General features: G+C 35.5%; 3 protein-coding genes across 5 annotated transcripts in view; 2 read left to right on the forward strand and 1 right to left on the reverse strand.

Moving 5' to 3' along the window:
• KRAS (KRAS proto-oncogene, GTPase) overlaps nucleotides 1–6,474 on the forward strand; it is a 41,089-nt gene extending 34,615 nt beyond the window's left edge. For both annotated transcript variants that reach the window (XM_063075601.1, XM_063075602.1), the window contains exon 5: nucleotides 1,854–6,474. In XM_063075601.1, coding sequence (XP_062931671.1) covers nucleotides 1,854–1,970 — 117 coding nt within the window. In that variant the 3' untranslated portion in view covers nucleotides 1,971–6,474. The remainder of the gene's footprint in view (nucleotides 1–1,853) is intronic.
• Nucleotides 6,475–7,241: 767 nt separating this feature from the next.
• Nucleotides 7,242–12,872, reverse strand: ETFRF1 (electron transfer flavoprotein regulatory factor 1). Of its 2 annotated transcripts, none has more exons than XM_063076329.1 (3): nucleotides 12,793–12,872; nucleotides 7,743–7,829; nucleotides 7,242–7,661 (listed from the first exon to the last, which is right to left on the reverse strand). In XM_063076329.1, the coding sequence occupies exons 2-3, from the start codon at nucleotides 7,791–7,793 to the stop codon at nucleotides 7,440–7,442; spliced, it is 273 nt and encodes a 90-aa protein (XP_062932399.1). In that variant the 5' UTR covers nucleotides 7,794–7,829; nucleotides 12,793–12,872; the 3' UTR covers nucleotides 7,242–7,439. The 2 variants fall into 2 exon arrangements, with proteins under 2 accessions (XP_062932399.1, XP_062932401.1); XM_063076331.1 differs by having other exon boundaries at nucleotides 12,797–12,870.
• Nucleotides 12,873–13,031: 159 nt separating this feature from the next.
• Nucleotides 13,032–21,442, forward strand: part of DNAI7 (dynein axonemal intermediate chain 7) — a 64,184-nt gene continuing 55,773 nt past the window's right edge. The window contains exons 1-2 of the mRNA XM_063075768.1: nucleotides 13,032–13,070; nucleotides 15,952–15,969. Of these exons, the coding sequence (XP_062931838.1) occupies nucleotides 13,068–13,070; nucleotides 15,952–15,969 (21 nt within the window). The 5' untranslated portion in view covers nucleotides 13,032–13,067. The remainder of the gene's footprint in view (nucleotides 13,071–15,951; nucleotides 15,970–21,442) is intronic.

A 21,442-nucleotide genomic window follows, 5' to 3' on the forward strand; every position in this document is an offset into this window, starting at 1 on the left:
TTAAGAACGTTAGCATAATTTAGCCTTGATTGTATTGCTGATAAATGATTTTTTATAACTTTTCCTTTCTCCTTTGGGAAAAACAAAAGCATATGTTTGTATTGTATCAGTAATGATATCAGAAAGTGAAAAACATCAATGAGTGCAGTTTGGGGATTTTATTGGGGACATTTATTCATTAGTATTCAAATCAATTCTGCTGGTTTTTATCCTACTACTGTTTGTTTAAATGTGGGCAAACCTCTCATTCCCACTCTGTGTTTATCTCTTTTAAACTGTTGATCATGCTTTTCCAAATTAGATAGATCTGTTGTGAAAATTAAATATAACTTGAAAGAAAATGCTCTGAATTAATTTAGTTACTGTTTTGAAATATTGTTGAATATCTTAGTAATGCAGTAAAGGATAAATCATCACTTAAATTTTTAAATTATTTTCAAGGTAATATAACTTAACTAATGTATTTACATATTGTAATATTTAAAATACATATTATAATTATAGAATTTGTAATATTCAACAGAGGTGATTACAATGAATAAAAACCCAATTTTCATTGTTCTTAAAGCGGCTTGATTTATACAACTTAATTTGTTAGGTATTTGTACTTAAGACTCCCTCTAGTGTCTAGGTTTGGAAGCATTATTATGTTAACAGGTTTTCTTTTTACAGTTAATAGTCAGTTGAACAGATTTTAAAATAGAGAAAACTGTATTTTTCCTTCAGTTTTTTTTTTTGTCTTAAATTTACTTTTTAACAGAAGGGACAAGAATTGACATATTTGAATCTTCCATAATTTAAGTATTACAGGGCTAAAGTCTACTTTCTGCCACCACTTTCAGAGTGCCATTTTTCACATTATAGATTATTAGGTTGAAAATTAAGTCTGAATTAAAATTGCTTTTAGCCATAATGACTTAGATGCCTTGCTTTGATGGCAAATAGGTGTAGGCCACAATGATCAAATGTTGAAAACTCCTTAATGACAGAGCATTTGCCTTTATATGGCAAGCTTTTGAATACTTATATACTAAACAGAAACTAAAACAATAATAAATGAGAGAATCTCTTCCAGACTCATAAACTACAATGCCATTCAAATGCTTTAGCCCATTTCTCCACAAATCAGAGGTGTTACATTTTTCAAAGTAGCATTATGTTGGAGTCACTTTAAACCTCTTTCTTAACAATAAGTATGTGAATTGAAACTATGTTTTAGTATGTATTATTTGAAAACTGAAGTAATATTTTGGATACTGTTTACTTCTTGATCTGAATTATTGGAATAGTATGTTCAGATACTGCTTGCTTACTTCTTGGAAAATTATTTCAATCTAACAGATTTTATGTAAGAATGGAGCCAGAACTCATTGTTACTGTGAAGATTCATGAAAATAGTTTATGGTTGCATGGCTTATATCTAAAGTCCAAGAACTCAGGGACAATTAAATGTACACACACACACACACACACTCATACACATGTGCACATGCATTTGGATTTTGGTGACTGACGTTTGCCATATGGAAAAGTTAGTTGCAAATTAAGTTCTCCTGGGAAAAAGTCATTTGTTAAGTTTATGTAAGATTCTGCAATTGATTATCATTGCATATTGTGATAATCAGTGTTTGTATTTATAATGTTTACAAAATATCTATGAATAAGACATTTAAGAATCTTAAAAGTCTGATATATGTGATATACAAAAGTATTCAGTAGCCCTAAGAGAAACAGTGGCCTTATTCTATCTCAATATTAATGTTTCCATTAAAAATGGAAATTTGCCACCTGTGTACGTCAAACCATCATATGTAAATATTAACATTTTAATACTTTTTATTTTTATATTTCAGGGTGTTGACGATGCCTTCTATACATTAGTTCGAGAAATTCGAAAACATAAAGAAAAGATGAGCAAAGATGGTAAAAAGAAGAAAAAGAAGTCAAAGACAAAGTGTATAATTATGTAAATACAATTTGTACTTTTTTCTTAAGGCATACTTAAGTATAAAAGTGGTAATTTTTGTACATTACACTAAATTATTAGCGTTTGTTTTAGCATTACGTAATTTTTTTCCTGCTCCATGCAAACTGTTAGCTTTTATCTTAAATGCTTACTTTAAAATGACAGTGGAAACTTTTTTTCCTCTAAGTGCCAGTATTCCTTGAGTTTGGTTTTTGAACTAGCAATGCCTGTGAAAAAGAAACTGAATACCTGAGATTTCTGTCTTGGGGTTTTTGGTGCATGCGGTTGATTACTTTCTACTTTTCTTACCAATTGTGAATGTTGATGTGAAATGAATTAATGAAGCTTTCAAATCATCCCTATTCTGTGTTTTATCTTGTTACATATGTGGATTAATTACTAAGTATAACTTCAGTTGAGACTTTATGATTGGTTCTACTGAAACATTGAGGGAACACAAATTTATGGGCTTCCTGTCGATTCATCTTCTAGGCATCATGTCCTATAGTTTGTCATCCTTAATGAATGTAAAGTTACACTGTTCACAAAGGTTTTCTCCCCCTTTCCACTGCTATTAGTCATGGTCACTCTCCCCCCAAAACTATATTTTTTCTATAAAAAAGAAAAAAAATGGAAAAAAAAATTCAAGGCAATGGAAAACATTAAAAGGCCATTTCCTTTTCACATTAGATAAATTACTATAAAACTCGTAATAGATTTTCCTGTTAAGGCAGACCCAGGATGAAATGGGGATTATAGCAACCATTTTGGGGCTATATTTACTTGCTACTAAATTTTTATATTAATTGAAAAAATTTTAACATGTATAAAAAATTCTCATAGGAATTAAATATAGTTTCCCTGTGTCAGATTACTCTTAGTATAACTTTAATCTTTTTTCTTTTTTTGGCAGCCGGTGGGTACAGGGATCAAACCCTGGACCTTGGTGTTATCAGCACCATACTGTAACCAATTGAGCTAACCGGCCAGCCTTAAATCTTTTCTTGAACTTTGGTCTTTGAAAATAGTTTTAATTCTAGTAGTAATATTGAAGATTATTTGGTCCAGTTATAGGATAGTAGGTATTGAAGAGACCAAGTTTGCAAGGCCAGGCCCTTTGTGAACCTTTGAGCTTCATTGAGAGTTTTGCAGTATGGACTGCATCCCTGTGGTCATCCAGTGTTGCCATGCCTTGATTGGTCAAAATGAGGGCTAGGAGAGAGTTTGTATAGTTCAACAAAATACATTCTCACTATATGGTGGTCCCACTGACAAGTCAGGAGCATTGCTTTTGTTTTAAAAAACAGAACTTTTTAAAAAAATTACTTTTAAATATTAAAAGTTGATATTTTAGGGTGGGGTGGTGCCAAGACATTAATTTTTTTAAACGATGAAGTGAAAGTTTCAAAATCTCTAGGTTTGGCTAGTTCTTACTAGCTAAAGTAACATTTCATAAACACTTTCCTAAATTCATATTAAAAAATAGATAAATTAATATTAATGAAAACAGTTCTTTTAAAGCATTTAAAATGTTACTTAATTTAAAATATTTGAAGTGAAATAGTGTGAAAATCACTGGACGAGGAGGAAGGTGACTTAGATTCTCGATATGTGTCTTTTAGAACTCTGATTTTAGGCAAATCACTGTGCATTTCTTCATGTTAAAAAAAGTCATCTCAAAGGCTCTAACTTTAAACTATGTTATTTATATTCACTTTACATAAGGATACACCCATTTGTCAAGCTCAGCACATTCTGTAACTTTTTACCTGTTATCTTTAGTAGAAGTCTTGGGCAAAATTGTGCAAGAGGTAAAGTTTATATTTGAATATCCATTCTCCAGTTTCAGGACTCCCCTCCCATATTTGTGTCATCTTGCCAGTCTACCCTTCCACATGCCCCATCACTTGATGCAATTTTCTTTTAATACATCCAATTCCTTTAACCTCAAGATTTATTTCTGCTATGGATATCTCCATGAAGGTGTCCCATTAAGTCACATCAAATTGCCCTACATTTTATTTCCTCAGGGCTCAAAATAATCTGACAGACACTACAATGGGATTTGACCTGATAGCTGATTTTCAGGTGGTAGCCGTAGCAATTTAATCTTGATCCTTTGAACATCATCTCTTTGCTGCCCAGTCCGTTAGTGACTAAGTAGGAATTTTCACACCTGGTATGAATAGACAGAACCCAACTCAGTAGAAGGAGAATTTAATAAAGGTAGTGCTAAAAGATTCCTTAGGTACTCTACAGCTAGGACTAGCCCTGGTAGCAGTGTTTTAATAACGAAAATCTTCCTACAATGAAAAATACTTTAAAATTTATTTCATAAAGCTTACTTTTTATCAGAACTCATTTATTCAACAAATATGTATCAAGTGCCTACCAGATGCCAGCCAGTACACAAGGCACTGAATATGATATGGTATCCCCAAACAAGAGACATAATCCCTGTCCTTAGGTAGTGCTACAGTAATCTGCAATATCTTAGTAAGATATTTGGAACATGACCCAGAGATAAGGCAGTGCACATTTTAGTTTTGCAAAGGAGGGGTTTGGTCTAAGGTTTCTTCCCGTTCTAAAATAATTGTTTTGCAGTGATTCCAATGCAACTGTTTAGTCAAGCTACTTTATATAGATCACTTTACTTCATTGTTTTAAATCACTAAACTGGATTGTATTTTTTTTATTTGGCATAACTATGTGATTCTATTGAGACAATTGTAGTACACATTAAGTTGTATGTCAGATACTAAATGTTAAAATTCCCAAGTGTGTAATACTCTAGGTTTTCTTCTTGTGTAAGTAATTAAAATAGACTTTCAAAAAATTAAACATTGACTTATAAAATAGTTTTGTTTATCTAGGTATGAATAAACAGGTGCCTGAACTAATTCACAGAAAAGGAAACTTCTCTGTAAAAACCAGTAAGATTTCTGAAATGCTGTACTAGACTACAGATTTATGGAACATTGTCTAGGAAGGGTCATAAGACTTACATAGTACCTCCTCTTGAGGAAGGCAAAGAAATAAATGGCCATACTTCAGGAACTGCAGTGCATAACTGATAGGATATTTAGAACTCTTGAATTTTTTATGTAGTTGGACAGTTTTTTTTTTAAGGTAGTGGTAATTATCCTTTATTACATGAATTTTGAATGGTTTAACAAAGGGTTTGTTTTTGTAGAGATTTTAAAAAGGAGAAAGAATCCTAGAAATAACATAAATGGTATCTAATTATTACAGCCTTAAAGATAAAAATTCTTGATGAATTTGGGAAAAAGTGCTAAACTATAGTTTTAGGCATGTTTGTCTTCCACATATAGTCTTCCATGTTTGTGGAAGAATATAGCTTACACATATAGTATAATTTAAGTGAATATTCCCAGTTAGGAATTTTAGGCTCTATTTTAACTGAGTCACACTGCATAGGAATTTAGAACCTAACTTCTATAGCTTATCAAAACCTTTGCCACCATTGCACAATTTTGTCCTAACATATATATATGTTTGTCCTAACATACATATAAAGTTTATATATATATATAAACTTTGTGAGGCATGTTAAGTTACAGTTTGCACAAGCTCATCTCATTTGTATTCCAGTGATTTTTTTCTTCTAACCATATTTTTCCAAACAATATATATACATTTAGGGGTTTTGTAGGTAGTAAAAACTACCTGAGGTCATTTCCATTTGTCAAAAAGTAATAATTTCTTGATAATTATGTAGTAAAGTTTTTTAAAACCCAGCATTTACTTTAAAGCTGAATTTATATTTAGCAAATTCGGTGTTAATATTGGGTAGCATGAATTCTGCATTGAGAATTTGAATAGCATACAACTGTTAGCTGTAAATTCTGTCAGCAAATGAAAATTATTTCTTTCCAAAGATATATTAATGTTAGTTCTTGAAGAATAATCATAAATTAAGATTTGTGTTCTAGTTTCATAGTTTGAAATGCCTGTTTGGGAAGATGATAGGCAATTTAGATGAATTTAGGAAAAACAAAATTATTACCTGCAGAAATGTCAATTACAGAGGATCCACCCTCCCCCACCCTATAGAGCTAAATGGATTAAATAATGTTTTATCCCAGAGTTTCCAATTCCACTGTCTTGTGTTTTCATGTTGAAAATACTTTTGCATTTTTCCTTTGAGTGCCAATTTCTTACTAGTACTATTTCTTAATGTAACATGTTTACCTGGAATGTATTTTAACTATTTTTGTATAGTGTAAACTGAAACATGCACATTTTGTACATTGTGCTTTTTTTTTTTTGTGGGACATATGCAGTGTGATCCAGTTGTTTTCCATCATTTGGTTGCGCTGACCTAGGAATGTTGGTCATATCAAACATTAAATTTAAAAATGACCACTCTTTTAATTAAAATTAACTTTTAAATGTTTATAGGAGTATGTGCTGTGAAGTGATCTGAAATTTGTAATATTTTTGTCATGAACTGTACTGCTCCTAATTATTGTAATGTAATAAAAATAGTTACGGTGATTATGATAGTGTGTTTTTCTTGATGACAATTCGAAACAACTGATATAGAATACTTTATAAGACGTAGATACTGTAGTATGCCAGTGAGTCTTTTTTGCAGGTTGTAGGTTAGAAACATTCTTTATTTATAAAAAGTCCTGTGAACATTACGTAAAGGTTTAAGTATTTGCTTAAACTTAGGTTAGGTTTAGGTCCACTGCCATGCTAACTCATTTAGAAGTAGATGCAAAACAGATCTGCTTTGATGACAAAAGAACAGAATGAAATTATTTGTTACTTTTTATCAAATATTGATGCACAATAAGTGATGTGTTTTAAGGCCCAGAGTGAGCCATCAGCAGAATTAATAGAAATAATTGAATAGTTATTTATGTAATGCCAGTCACTGGCAAGCTATTTCAAGATCAGAAGTAATCTTACTCCATACATGTTATTTCTATAAATGCATTTAAATCATTACCAGGTGCTATTTGTTTTGTCATGAGCCTTGAATGTGTGCTGTTAGTGTACCAAATTGGGTCAAAAATAAGGCACTCCTTCAAAAGTTAAGGGGAATAAGTGTGTAAGAAATTATTTTGCTTATTAAATGTGCATTAAATGGCATTTTCATGTCAGTAAAATGGAGAAATGGGCTAAGAATAAGTTAGAAAATTAATATTAGTGTATTATACTTTCAAAATTGGGTTCTCATTAATTTATAACTGGTAGTATAAATAAAGCGCCATTTTAGTATAAAAATTGAACATAAAGCGTTGCTGATTAAGTTTACAGGATGAATAGAAGTTGAAACCTATTAATTTTAGTTTAATAGAGCACCAGCTCATGTATTTTTTTATACATGTATATCTTGTCATTTTAAGTTAGAATTATTTTACAATAATTGGTATACATAAACAGTTGGCACTGATTTGCAACCAGTACATATAGTATTTCAGCCAAATTGTAGTAATAATGATCAGTTAGTTTTGTTGATATCTGAATAATAGCGTTGTTTCATAGCTCTGTATTTCCTAAGGAAGTATAAGGCTTCTAGCTCCTTCATTACAAATTCACCCCGTTCAATGAGTTCTTTTATCTTCTCTGGGTCCTTCACGTCTTTGTTTTTAAGAAAAACATTCTTCAAACGCCTTTTAAAATAGTCTGCTCCTTTTGGATAGTCTCGTCCAAGATACAGCAGCTTAAAAAAGAAAAATTATATGTTTCTAAACAATCCATGTCATATTATAACATTTATAAAATTGGCAACATAATTACTTACGTTTTTATAAAGATTCAATACTTCTCCTCTTAAAGGATTGGCCATTTTCATTTATCATGGAAATTACCCACTTTTGTAAAAATATACCTAAAAAAAGGAAAGTTTTTTGCAAATAACTGCACTGTCTTAAAAAAGAATCAAGGAAAAAAGATATTACACAAATGGGAAAATGGTAACTTTTTTTTCCCAGTCAATATTTATCGAGCACTTCTACTTTCCAAGCATGGGATATAGCTATGAACATGTCAGGTAAGATAACCTGCTCTCACAGAACTAACTTCTCCTAAGGGAGACATAATAAGCAAAGAAGATAATTAGGAGTTGTGACAAGTTCTGTGAAGGAAACAGGATAATGAGAGAGAAAGTGGATTATCATAGATGTGTAGGTGTACCTCCTTTTATGCCACAGTGGGATGAGTTAGAACTAGGTTTGAATCCCAGCTGCATAATGTTGTACAGGTTACTTAACCTTTCTGAGCCTCAGTTTCCTTATCAAAAGGAAGATTGTCTTTACCCTACTCTCAAGGCAAGAACAGATCCATTTGGAGGACATTGAGACCCAATCTGGAAGGGTGCTATCCAGAGGGAAGCTAAAAACTAGAACAACCTGGGTGTGTCAGTCAAGCAGGCTGGCAATTAATGTTAGATGGGCAGTAAGACTGACTGTGAAGAGGCCAAGTGAGCAACATTTAAGGGCATCCTTGAAGAGCTGGCAACATCCAATAGGATAGATCATGCTACATTATGTGTAATTTGTTAATGCTACTAAGGAGAGGAGGCTCCTTAAAGGCACCATGACAGCCAAAACTAGAAAATAATTTCCCACTACTTGGTACAGCTGTGGGGTTAAATCATGAAATTCCTAATATTGCATCCTATCAGGTGGATACAATTCCAATTGTTCCACTCTGGTTGATGTTAATTTTGATTGACTGATTAAAGTGTTTGTTAAGAGTGTCCACGGTAAAATTACTGCCCAAGGAAACTAGTCCTCTTAATGGAGAATGGTATTTAGGATCTACAGTATGAATGGAATATTTTAGAAACCAAGATCTGGGTGCTAGAAGTGCTCATTACTATGGAGTTGTCACTGTTCTCATATCCTCTAAGTGGACAAAGCTGCAAGTGTATAAACACATAGACGTGAGTGTAGTATGTATATACTGGATATTTTTATATTAACCTTTATATAATCTATTACCTGACATTCAATTCCAACAGTATGGGGTTTATTTTAGTTTCTTTCCATAGTTTTAACACTCTTGCCCAACAATGGGAAGCCTGGTTTCCATTATCATCAGTACTTTTTTTGGAACATCACCCCACGTATTACATAACCAAATTTCTGTCATCATCACCAATCACAGTCTCTACTCTCTGAGCTCTGCCACCTAGCGCCAGACTGCCACTGTCACCATCCCACACACATTTTCCCCATTCCCCTTCCCCCCTCACCTATCCCTCTTGGGCTCATACATGCTGTACCACTTCCCCCTTCATGGAAAAGTCCCACTCTTTTCGGACTATAACAACCTGTGCCACTGCTGCCTCCATCCTAATACCTTCCTCACCTCAAGCTAGGCTGCTGCTATGTACAACCTTGTCCCCTCAGAGACCCTCCTCACCTCATTTGGGCACCAATACCCCTTTCCGGGCTACTGCATCACCAACCCTTTGCCAACCTCCATCTCACCCCTCTTCCCTAGATGCCTATCTTGCTCAGCCCCACCTAATGGCTTTTGGAATGAATGCTGAAGGGCAAGCAGGAAGCAACTTAAACTTTTAAAATAGCCTTTTAGATCAGTTTTAAGGGTTAATTTTATAGTTAACTAGCAGAAAGTGTAGATTAAAATCACAGCACCGTATTCAGTTAAAATTTATTGTGCCAAATAATTTCAGTCCTCCTGTTACTTTCATTTTGGTTCAGCCCTGAAGGAAAACAGTGCAGATTCCCATGGTGATTTTACCCGCCCTACCCCGTTTTTAAGCATTGTGTCAAGATTTGCATCTTTCATAATTTGAAAGTCAGGGTGCTAATGCTTTCATGTATTTCATTTTAAATTTTTTATATGTATTATACATAAAAATAGTGCATTATGTACTAAAGAAAGTAAAATATGCATCTGGATACCCATCTTTCAAGCTGTGAAATAGAAAATTAATTCTTAGAAGCCTCCATGTGTCCCTCTCTCCAACTGCATTTCCTTCTCCATCTCTGCCAAGATAACCACTAATGACTTCCTAATTATTCTCTTGCTGTATAGTTTTCCTACCCATGCACACTGCCCTAAATAATATAGTTTTGACAATCTGAACATCAAGCATGAATCTTGGGGGAAATTTTTTTAAATGATTTTATTCGTGATTCCTGTCTCCCTCCCCCATTTTCTCTTTTCTCCCTTCCTAGAACTCCTATTCTTTGGATGTTTGAGCTTCTAGACATGTCCTCTTGCTTTTCTTCTCTACTATTTTCCATTTCTTTTTCTTTTTACTGTTTTCTGGGAGATTTTCTCATCTTCATCTTCCAAGTGTTTTGAGTTTTTCATTTCTGCTATAACGTCCAAGAACTATTATGCATAATAAAAGATTTGCCTGGGGGAAAATGTAGCTAGTGTGGCAAACGTAAATTTGTCCAGTTCTTTAACATGTTAATTTATAAGTATTAATGCAGTTTATATTTATTATTATATGCTTGACCTTAAGGAACTTAAGTTTATTTTATCCATTGAGAGTAATATATATCCTTGGGTTCACAATTCAGTGAATGAACAATTTAAGTACAGCGGGGACCTGGGGCTGCTCCTTAAACCTGGCATGAAATCATGGAGGTTACTGTTGTATAAGTAAAGAGCCAAACGAGTTAGGGACTAAGAGAAGTCCCCCATTATTCTGAGAACTTGGATGTGTGTGGTGAGAAGGGGGTGCAATCCCCACTGATAGCCTTTTTCCAGTGACTCTGGGCTAAGGAGTTAAGACTTAACCAGCTCCAGTCCTAGGTTAATGGAAAACTGTCACTTTACTAGGGGTTACGGTGCCCAAAGTTGTTAATCACTCTTCTTCATGAAGTTTAAATGACAATAAAAGCTGAAGGAAAACAGGCAAAGAAATGCAGAGCAGTATTGTCATCGGGTTCTAGTAGACTTGACCCAAACAGATGAAGCACATTTTCCCAAAGACTAAGTTACTCCAGCACACTTGCCAGCACCAGAGAGTATGTAATCAGAGAGGTAGGTGACACGAGATTTTGCTTCCAAAGGCTGGAATACTGCTTGGTGTAGACCCAGAAGCCAGATACAAGTGAGCTGAAAGGAGATGATTATGTTCAGAAGGGGCAGTCTGTTGGAAGGTAAAGAAGGGAGAATAGGAAACAGGCCTTCTTACCACTTTTGCAGCTTGGACAAAGAGTTCTAAAGGAGAATGAAACTCACTGGTAATCCCTTATAGCATAGTGACCCCTAAAACATAGTCCAGCATCTTGGAACCTAATACACCCATAGCAACTCCTCTTCCCTAGAAGGGAGGTTGACAGAGTAAGAGTTTGAATAAATCCCCTCTCCTAGAAGCTCACCATTTAAAAGTAGTTTAGGATTACCATAACACCTCCCTACCCCCATTAATCCTAGTTTGAGTTGACAAAGATTTTGTATCATGAAACAGTAGTTTTGTTGAAAAACTAATTTAAAACAAAAGTTTACTCCCATACCAAATAGCTATGGTAAACTGAATTAGAACCCTATATGAGGTCAACATTAAGATGTTTTTATCTTGCTACCAGGATTTGAGGTGAGATGACAACTATTACACAACAGTGGGGATAATAACACTTTAACTCACAGAAACTAGCTCATTCATTACTACTATAGGGAAAGTAAAGATTAATGCTCAGGATCCCTCGAGGGGTTCGGAATCTTGCCGAGTATTTGATGTAAATAATGCACATGTGCTCAGGTGTTCCTTGGTTGTCTAATGTAATTGCGCATGTGCACCCAGGTGTCCTGGGTTATCGACTCAAGTATAAAGGACAAATAAATGGCTCTGATCCACAGGGCCCCCCGCCCCTGGGGGGAAGGGGCCCCGTCATGGGTAGGCTGTTGCTGCTGCTGCTGCTGAGGACTGAGCCCCTGTGGTCTGCCAACGGCTCCCCGATCTTTCCCAATTACCTAGCTCTAGACCTGCGTGAGGGGTCTGTGACAGTCTGTACAACGGGTCTGAAGGGTCTGTGAGCCCTAGCCCGACAACTACGTATTTGTGAATAATACATTCAGTCAATGATGTTGGAAGAGATGTGGCATTACAAAATTAGAATTTAGAGATGAGAGATGGTGCCAGTGATTTTTAACGTATTTCAGGTCTTACGGCAAAACAGGGTTTAGGTAAGGTCTTTAAATGATAGAATTCAGTTGGGCTTTAGAAGGAAAACAACCTCACTTAATGTCTTCTCGTTTTCCTGTTGGTCTAAGGTGGCAGTATATCTTCAGGTGGGGAGGAGACAAGTTCTGAGGGTTGTGCTACTGGTTAGATCAATTAATCTGTGACCTTTGGCAAATAACAGTGAGTCTTGGGGCCTCAGCGACCTTCATGTGTAAGGAATATTTTACCCAGGAATCGCTTCAAATCGTTTTCAACTCTTGCTTAGAGCTGCTCTTAGGGAAAAGGGCATATACCTGGCACAGAAAGTAAACAGAGCAGAGAGAAGAATCCGAAGGTCATTAATCTCAAGGTAAGCAACCCTCTTGGAGCCAATTTATTTACGTCCTTAAATTGCCAAATGAGCCCCGTCCCCCTGGTGGCCTAAACCGTGGTGGCCCAGGCAGCCCACCCGCTGTCAGCCGCTGGACCCAATCGCGTGCCGGATCCCTTCCCTCACGAAACCCTCACAGATTCGCCAACACACTGGAGGAAAACAGTGAGGGAGGAGCTGGCGACCGAAGTCGGAAGACGCTCAGCGCCCCGTCCCCACACCGCTCTCCGCGCTCAGCGCACACTCCAGCGCCTCCAGACCCCCCGGGATCTGGAAAACAGAACAAAACGGCCCGGCGGCCGCACTCACGCACTTCCCGGCACGCCGCAGCCGTAAAAGCCTCCGACCGCTTTCACTCGCTCCGTCAACCGCCAAGCGGGGCTGGGTGGGGGCGGGGCAGCCTGTCAGGAGGGGCGGGGCGCCGGCCGGAAGAACTCCGGCTCAACTGCGCGAAGCGGTATGGGCGTGTCCTCGCGCTTTCCCCAGAGCCTAATGGGCGGGGCCTGTCGCCCTGACAACCGCGAGCGTTTGTCCACACAACTGAGCGCCGGCTTTGCTGACTGCAAGGTCCTGCTGGCCTCCTCATGGTGAGCAGGGAAAACGAGGGAGACGGGTGGACGGGAGAGCACTGATTTTGCTTTAACGGTGTTAAATGATGTCATAAGGGCCCGTCACGTTTTAGAGGGGAGCAGGTCGGTTTAGGAAAGAACCCCAGGCAGGGTCGGGGGTTCCTCTCCTGACCAGTGGCCTTGTCCTGGGTCCGGCGGACAGGTAGGAGTCCCAAACCAGTTTCTGCAAACAGGAGATGGCCAAAGCGGTCACATGGTATCCTAATCTTGCATGTTGCTAAACTTAAAAGTGGATCTCAACCTAGTAACTTCCAGTAACGATAGATGTTCCCACGAAACTGCTCTCTTATTGCAACTTGGCAGAAATGTTTTTATACTTCCTCAGCAGTTAATTAAACGTTGATGCAATTTACTCTGCTTTGAAAGTTATTTTATGTAGTCATTTGTGGGAATATTGTTTTGTGATTCAAGGTACTCACCCTGCGTTAATTAAATATGATAAAGCTTCTCGTTTTGTTTTTCTGCACTCTTCGACTGTCATGTCTTCACAAGTATACAGGCCAACGTGAAGCTATGAGATGATCTCCTTTTCTATTTTCTTAAATGTGATTTCCATCAAGACATCTTCTATAATTAAAACCAGAGGAAACAGAGAATGTAATTACTTAGTTAATTACTTAATTCATGAATCAAGGGAAAATACGGACCGCATTCTTTGTACTTGACACTGGGCTGGGAGCCAAGGACAGACAAAAGGATGAATATGACAACCCTGCTATGGGAGACAGATTTAGTAAATTAATTACAATACAGCTTTGTAACTGTAACAATCGAGGTAGTATTTAAAATGGCATAAAGCACAGTTGGAAATGATGAAATTGGGCGGAGGGAGACGAGGGAAGGAATGAGTGGTGCTTTTCGACCTGTTTCAGAGTATAAATATGAGTTTATCACAAGTGGTGGGAAGAAAAAGGGAATGGAGAGCATTCCTGGAAGAATGCAAATGGACCTTGAGCCAGTTTTAAATCGCTAATAAATTGGGGGAATAGTAACCATCTATTTGTTACTTTCTAATGGGTACGTCATATCTTCTTCTTGGATCCTTCTAGCGATGTTTGTCAAAGTATGGCCCATGGAACATTCACTTTTAATGCACCTGGCATACTTGTTAAAAATGCAGATTTCAGGAACCCACTCAACTCCAAATCTACTGTATTAGTTTCCTGGGGCTTTCTTATTTGGAAGTACCATGAACCGAGTGTCTTAAATAACAGAAATTTATTGTCTCACAGTTCTGGAGCTTAGAAGTCCAAGGTCAAGGAGCTGGCAGACCTATGCTCCCTCTGAAGGCCTGGGGAGGGATCTTTTCAGACCTGCCTCCTAGCTTCTAATAGTTCCTTGGTTTGTGGCAGTGTAACTTCATTCTTCTCCCTGTGTGTCTATGTCCAAGTTTCTTCTTTTTTATAAGGACACCAGTCATTGTGGATTAGGGGCCCACCCTATTCCAGAATGACCTAATCTTAATTTCACTAATTAAATCAGCAATGACCCTATTTCCAATTAGGCCAATTTCTGAGGAGTTAGGATTTCAAAATATAAATTTTGGAGGAACACAATTCAACTCATCTACTAAATTACAATGTGGTGAGTGTGTGCACATTGAGTCCAAGAATATGCATTTCTAACAAGTTTTCCAGATGACTCTTATGCCCTCTGAACTTTGAGAACTACTTTACTACACAATGGCTCTTCTTATGATTTACAGGAGGGATGAGGATGTATATCGCCCCAAACCTGCTTTATATTAAAAGCACAAAAGACAATTTGCCCATCTTTAAAATATGGCTACTTGAGAACAGGGGCAGTGCTAGTTATATATTCTGTGCTGTACTGCTTATTTCAAGATGGAAGTATGTTAACTATGAATTGAGAGTAAATATAATAAAAATAGAACCCATTTGTAAAAATCATGAGAGCAAATTCTCTACTATTCCTCTCCATATCATCTCCAGTGCCTCTGAGAACCTGTGTGTAAATCATTCATAAATGTCTGCTGAATTAAGTAGTGAAATAGATGTGAAATAGGCACTTTTAAAAAAGATATAGTCTACTAATTTGTGTTAATTTTAACACTTATATTTTCTACAGTGATAATCTTATGTCTTGAACTCATTTTTCCCATGTATAGCTCTTCAAATATGTAAAGGTATAATCTCATAGTCACGTGATCTTTTGACAAATTCCTTACCAGAAATCTAATGGATACATGGGCCTAATAACACTAGTAGTGTTATTGAAAAATACCTGTAATATTGAAATATCATGCTTTCCAAAATAATGTCCAGAAAAGAATAGATCTGCTGTAATGCACATTGCTGAATAGACTCTTCATTTTGTCATTGTTTGTTCTGCTTTAAATAACTGATTCCCTTTCTATAAAAATCATCAAATTTTACAGAAAGACTTTTTTATGAGATTGTTCTCACACTTGCAAATTTGACATTTGTACCAATACTTAGTCAATGGTTTCTTATTCTATGGGACCTTTTAAACTACAGGTAGTGTCTTTTTTGACTGTTTAGTGATAGGGCACTTCATTAAACATAGATCATTGATTGTCGTAAGAAGTAGTATAAAATTTACTTATAAAAGATGCTTCAGTGGGTGAACTATCATAGTTTTTTCTACACTTGCTTGTAGTTTTATCTAAGCTCTTTAAAAAAACTTTTTGAGATAATTTTAGATTTACAGAAAAGTTGCAAAGACAGTGCGGAGAGTTCCCTTATGCCCTTTACCCAGCTTCTCCTAGTTTTAACATCTTATGTAATCATGGTACTTTTGTTAACAGTATCTGAATTCCTTTTAAAATTTACCAATTCTTTTGTTTTCTAACTTTTAGGGTCCCAAAGCAAAAAAGGTATGTAGAAACTATTTTCTCAAAATAGTTTTATAAGCACTTACATTGCATGAGCAGAATTTTTATTGAATTTAAAAATATTTTCCTAGTTAGTTTTATTATAGTCTATAGAGTTTTCTAAGGTTACTTTTTAGTAATGCTATTTAAATCATGGAATAATTCTTCACAACAGGACATGTTTCAAATTAGACATAAAAAGATATTTCTAGTTTCACAATCACTTTTAAAAATAGCTTTTAATTTTTACTTATTTAGATTTGAGGCTTTTTTTTTAACTTTTTTTTTTTTTTCCCACTTCTGCTCTACAAAATGTTGGATTAGGAACCCCTTTTCTTCATTCCAAATAAACACGTAAAAATTTAGTTATAAAACCTGCTATGACTTAAAAGTAAACCCTAAGTTAATATGACTTTAAATGGGTTGCATGATAACATACTTTTTTTTGTACTGTGTAGAAATTTAAGTTCCATAAAGGATATACCGTTTTAATATGTCCATTTCTCTCTTCACTTTATACTTAAAGGCAGAGATTATAATCCCTTTACTGGTAGGCCAGATTTAGCTCACAGACATATTTTGTTAGACACGAAAATATTTTTTTCTTTTTCTTTTTTTTTTTTATAATTATTTTATTTTATTTTATTTATTTATTTTTTTTGTCGTTTTCGTGACCGGCACTCAGCCAGTGAGTGCACCGGTCATTCCTATATAGGATCCGAACCCCCGGCGGGAGCGTCGCCGCGCTCCCAGCGCAGCACTCTACCGAGTGCGCCACGGGCTCGGCCCAATATTTTTTTTCTTTTAAAAAATCCATTGCTAAACTATTTTTATGCGAAAATCTGATTTTCATCTATTCTTGAAAAATTGGAAACCTGTTAAACCTGGGCTGAAGTCCAGTAAGTCCTGTAAGGCAGCAGTTGACTGGGCTGAATAGCAGCCCCCTCTATTAGGAACACATCAGATCTTCAGTTTGCCATAGTCCTGACCAGACCAATCTCCTACTTTATTTACCTGCCTGGTCCTAACAGGGATTCGGGCTTGAAATGCCTTCTTTAAGGCATATATGAAATGTCACTTCTCTAAATTTTCCTATCCTTCTCTCCTGCAGAATCAGTTATACACTCTGTGTTCTCATAGCTCATGCATTTGCACGTACCTCAATGATAACCCTTATATCATTTTATTGTAATTATTTATTTGTAACTGTAAGCTGTTCAAGGTCAGAAGAATGTCATATTTATTTTTATCTCCATAACATTTAACACAGTGCCTGGCACATAATAGAAATTCAGTCAGTATTTATTAAGTGAATATGTGAAACCCTAATCCACCACCACTTAAAAACACTTAAGACTTTGGACTCTTTAGAAGAAATGCTTATATAAACGTGTATTCAATATTTATTCAGTTAAACATTTCTTCAAGCTATACTGCTGAATGCCCTCTGTGTTTGTTTCTGTCAGTCACTTGGACCCACTACCTGATACTCTTTTAGGGACTGTAGATATAACAACAAAATTTATGAACGCTCTGGAAACATTCTAATAAGAATGCCCTATGTGTCTCTACAGTCATTCATTGGTTTGTGTAGAATTTTATTTTCTACTTTAGACTGTGAAATCTTAGAGGCATTATTTTAAGTCTGAAAACATTGTTCTAAGTTACTCTGGTGTTTAATCGTGTATGCATGGGTGCTAGATACATGCTTTTGGATTATTATGTGTATAGAGTTGTTTCCCTTAGAGAATGGAAAGAGTCTTTCTATGAAATGTGCAACCAAACCCAGAGAAGAAATCACTTACTGTATAACTATTTCATTTTTTTAAGATTGTGGTTTGCAGATGAGGTAAGTCTGGAAGAAGAATTTACATTATAGTTAGGAAAATATTTTAAAAGATATATTTTATTCTCTCTGACTTTTTAAAGTTTTTTTAAGGAAAAAAAATAGACACATGGTACGAAATTAAAATAGCATCAAAAAATGGAAAATTTCCCCTTATCCAAGACATCTGCTCTGCGTTCCTAGAACAACCACTGAATATCTTTTCATAAATTTTCCAAACATTACAGAGTATACACACACATACACACATCCCTTTTCTTTCCACATATGGGAGAGCTTCACATCTTCTGTTTTTCGCTTAACATGTTCTGTATTATAAATCCTAACATACTCCATCTTTTTACATTTTAACCTTACTGTAATTGAGATGTGTCTTATACTATCTTCCACAGAGGATGTTTGATTCTCTCAGTGATTTGCTCACTACCAGCCTGATACTACTATAAATGAAACCCTCTGTTTCAGGGTTTTTGGACTACACTGATGGTGTGAGTCAGACTACACATCCACATGAACTGACTTGCGGTTTCAGCTCTTCAGGGAAATTTTTTCTTCCTTTTACCCTGTGTCAGGGTTGAGATAGGCAAGTTTCCTTGTTATACCTTTCTGTTTCGTGGGCTCATTTGTTTTTACCTATATCTAGATTTATACAGGTGTCTCCTTTAGACTCCCATCTTGATGATTATTTTCCTTTTTGGTAGTAATAAATTAAAGATGCATCTAACATCTGGTGACATCTTAGGTTTAATGGAATAAGTATACCTTGGGGACCTTTTTGTCTAGGCACATTGAGATTACCTCAGTACTTTTTCACAGCTGTATTGCAGTGAAAGTACGTACCCTGTTTTTTATATTGTCCCTTTTTTTGTTTGCTACCACAAATAAGGTAGGAATGGACATCCTTGTACATAAGTTCTTGCAAACATGAAAGAGTATTTCTTTCATTGATTTAGCAGTGCTTAAGATATTAAGTGAACAGCAGCAAGACAAAGTCCCTGCTCTTATGAAGCTTACGTTCTATTTGGGGATGGGAGAGCAAGGTAGGGAAATAAATAAATATAATTTGAGGTAGGCTTGAATACACAGAAACCAAGTAAGAGGTCAGTGAGAAATGTGGGGTAGGGGATAATGGTGATGCTGTTCTTATATATGCTATGTTTATTCTGAGTGTGATGTTATAAGCAGAAGAGTGAGGTGATCTGATTTACGTTTATGAAGGGTCAGTTTGGATGCCATGTGGAAAATTCACTGTAGGGAAGCAAGAGGAAAGGTAGGAGGACCCATTAGAAAGCTATTGCAGCAGTCTGGGTCAGAAGTCTTCAAGCGGAGGTAAATCTACTTCTGGAAGTAAGCATACTATCAGAGGTACACAGAGATTTTTCTAAGGGCTCAACAACAGGTTTACGGAAATCAATTTTAAGATTATCAATTTCCGTATTTACCGTTTCCTGAGAACTTTACTGTCATGAAGTCCTGCCTTTTTACCGCTGGCCATCAGATTATTATCAAGTGATGGTAGAAAGAATCCTCACAATGCAATTTATTGATAAAACATCCAGAATACAAAAATAATACCATTAATTTTTTTAATGAAGAAAAATTAGGGTGTCAGTAAAAATGTAAATGAGCTTATTATTTTTACACAGACCTTAAAGATGCCTTTTGAAACCTCAAGTAACTTAAATTAGTATTGTTCATTGCAAAAGCTAGAAGATTGTACAAGAGTGTAGAAAAGGTTGTAACACCTGGTGCACTGTTAAAATATCCATCACTGCATTTACATTAAAGTAGTTTTTTTTCAGAAACCACTGAACTTCATAGAATACATGAAATAGCAGAAGATGTTGATTAGATTGTGGGAAGAATTACTTTACAGATTGATGAATTCCTAGATGATTTCAGTTATTCCCAGAAAATAATCTGGGACTTTTCTTCCAGTGAAAAAAAAAATGGTATTGTTAATGAAATTCTGATGTTCAAATTCTTGTTTAGGAGTATAATTGTGAAGAGAGTTTATAAAACTTTGAATACTTTTATTTGCATTGATTTTATTTGAATTGATCAAAAATGGTGCCCAAATAACTCCAGTAATGGAACTGTAATGAATGGGCAATGGGGCTCCTAATTGCTTGTATCTGTAGTTTAAATCCTATTTTCATTTAGGAACACTGTATTCATAAGCAGCCTTTGGTTGCCAAAAATTTGAGTCCTGGTTTTTATGGAACATTCAGTGTTGACACTAAAATATAAATGGTATTAGGTTCAGGACATTAAAATTGCATCTTTTTAAAATATTGTGTGAGGAAATTGTATCAACTCATACCTGGCTGATAATCAGAAATGATACAGGTTGCCATGAGGATGCATATTAACATATTTATTTGTACCAAAAAATGAAGACAGTCTTTTTTAGAAAGTAAGTTGAAATGGTCAGTTGGTTTAAGTTTGAAGACTGGACTTTGCCAATAAGGTAAATGGTAAACATTTTATATACTTTGAGCTAAATCTGCAGCTTTAATGTTTTGATAAAAGTGGTGAAATATAACAAATTTATCAAAAATATTATTTTTATCTTTCCATTTCTATTAATATTGGGCCTAAGTTTGGGGGATCACCTTTTCTGCCAAAACCAATAAATAATACCGACTAAAATTTATACATATAGATCTTAAAAGCATCTAAAAAGTATTTAAGAGTCAGTAATGTAGTAAGAGATTATTGGGAGAAAACCTAAGTGAAGACAGGAACCAAAGGAATAATGGAAGCGCAGAAACTGTTTTTTATCATGAGGGCATTTGCAGAATTGGGCAAAATGGGAGCTTTGATCTTAACAGCAACAATGGAAGCCAAAGACAGTGAAATAATGTCTTCAATATGCTGAAAGGAAATAACTGCCAACTTACAACTCTGTACCAGCTGAAATAGTTTTCAAAAATAAAGATGAAATAACATTTTGTCACAAACAAAAACTGAGTTTGCCACCTGCAAAACATTATATGTGTAAGGTATAAAACAATAATCGTAGTGATATAATGTGGAGTTAAAAATAAACTAAGATGCATGACAATAAACAACTCAAATGTTCATCAGTTGATTAATGAATAAACAAAATGTGGTATTTTCATACAATGGAATATTATTCGGCCAAAAAAAGGAACTATTGATACATGGTACAGCATGGATGAACCTTGAAAACATGCTAAATGAAAGAAGCCAGTCACAAAAGACCACATTTTACATGATTCCAGTTGTACAAAATGTCCAGAATAGGCAAATCTATAGAGACAGAAAGTAGATTAGTGGTTTCCAAGAGCTGGGGGTTGAGAAAAAATGGAGAGCGACTGCTAATGAGTATTGCATTTCTTTTTCACAGTGATAAAAATATTCTAAAACTTATTGTAGTTATGGTTGGGCAACTCTTTGAATATACTAAAAACCATTGAATTGTACACTTTAAGTGGATGAATTGTATGGCATGTCAATTATATCTGAAAACTATTATAAAAAGGAGGCATGACAACAATAATGTGAAATTTGGATAGGGGAAGGATACGTTGAGTTAAGGTGTTCTAAAGTCCTCGTACTGACTGGTAGAGGGATAAAGGTGTGCGTGTGTGTGTGTATATGTGT

Source organism: Cynocephalus volans, chromosome 12, assembly GCF_027409185.1.
Source record: "Cynocephalus volans isolate mCynVol1 chromosome 12, mCynVol1.pri, whole genome shotgun sequence".
Taxonomy (NCBI): domain Eukaryota; kingdom Metazoa; phylum Chordata; class Mammalia; order Dermoptera; family Cynocephalidae; genus Cynocephalus; species Cynocephalus volans.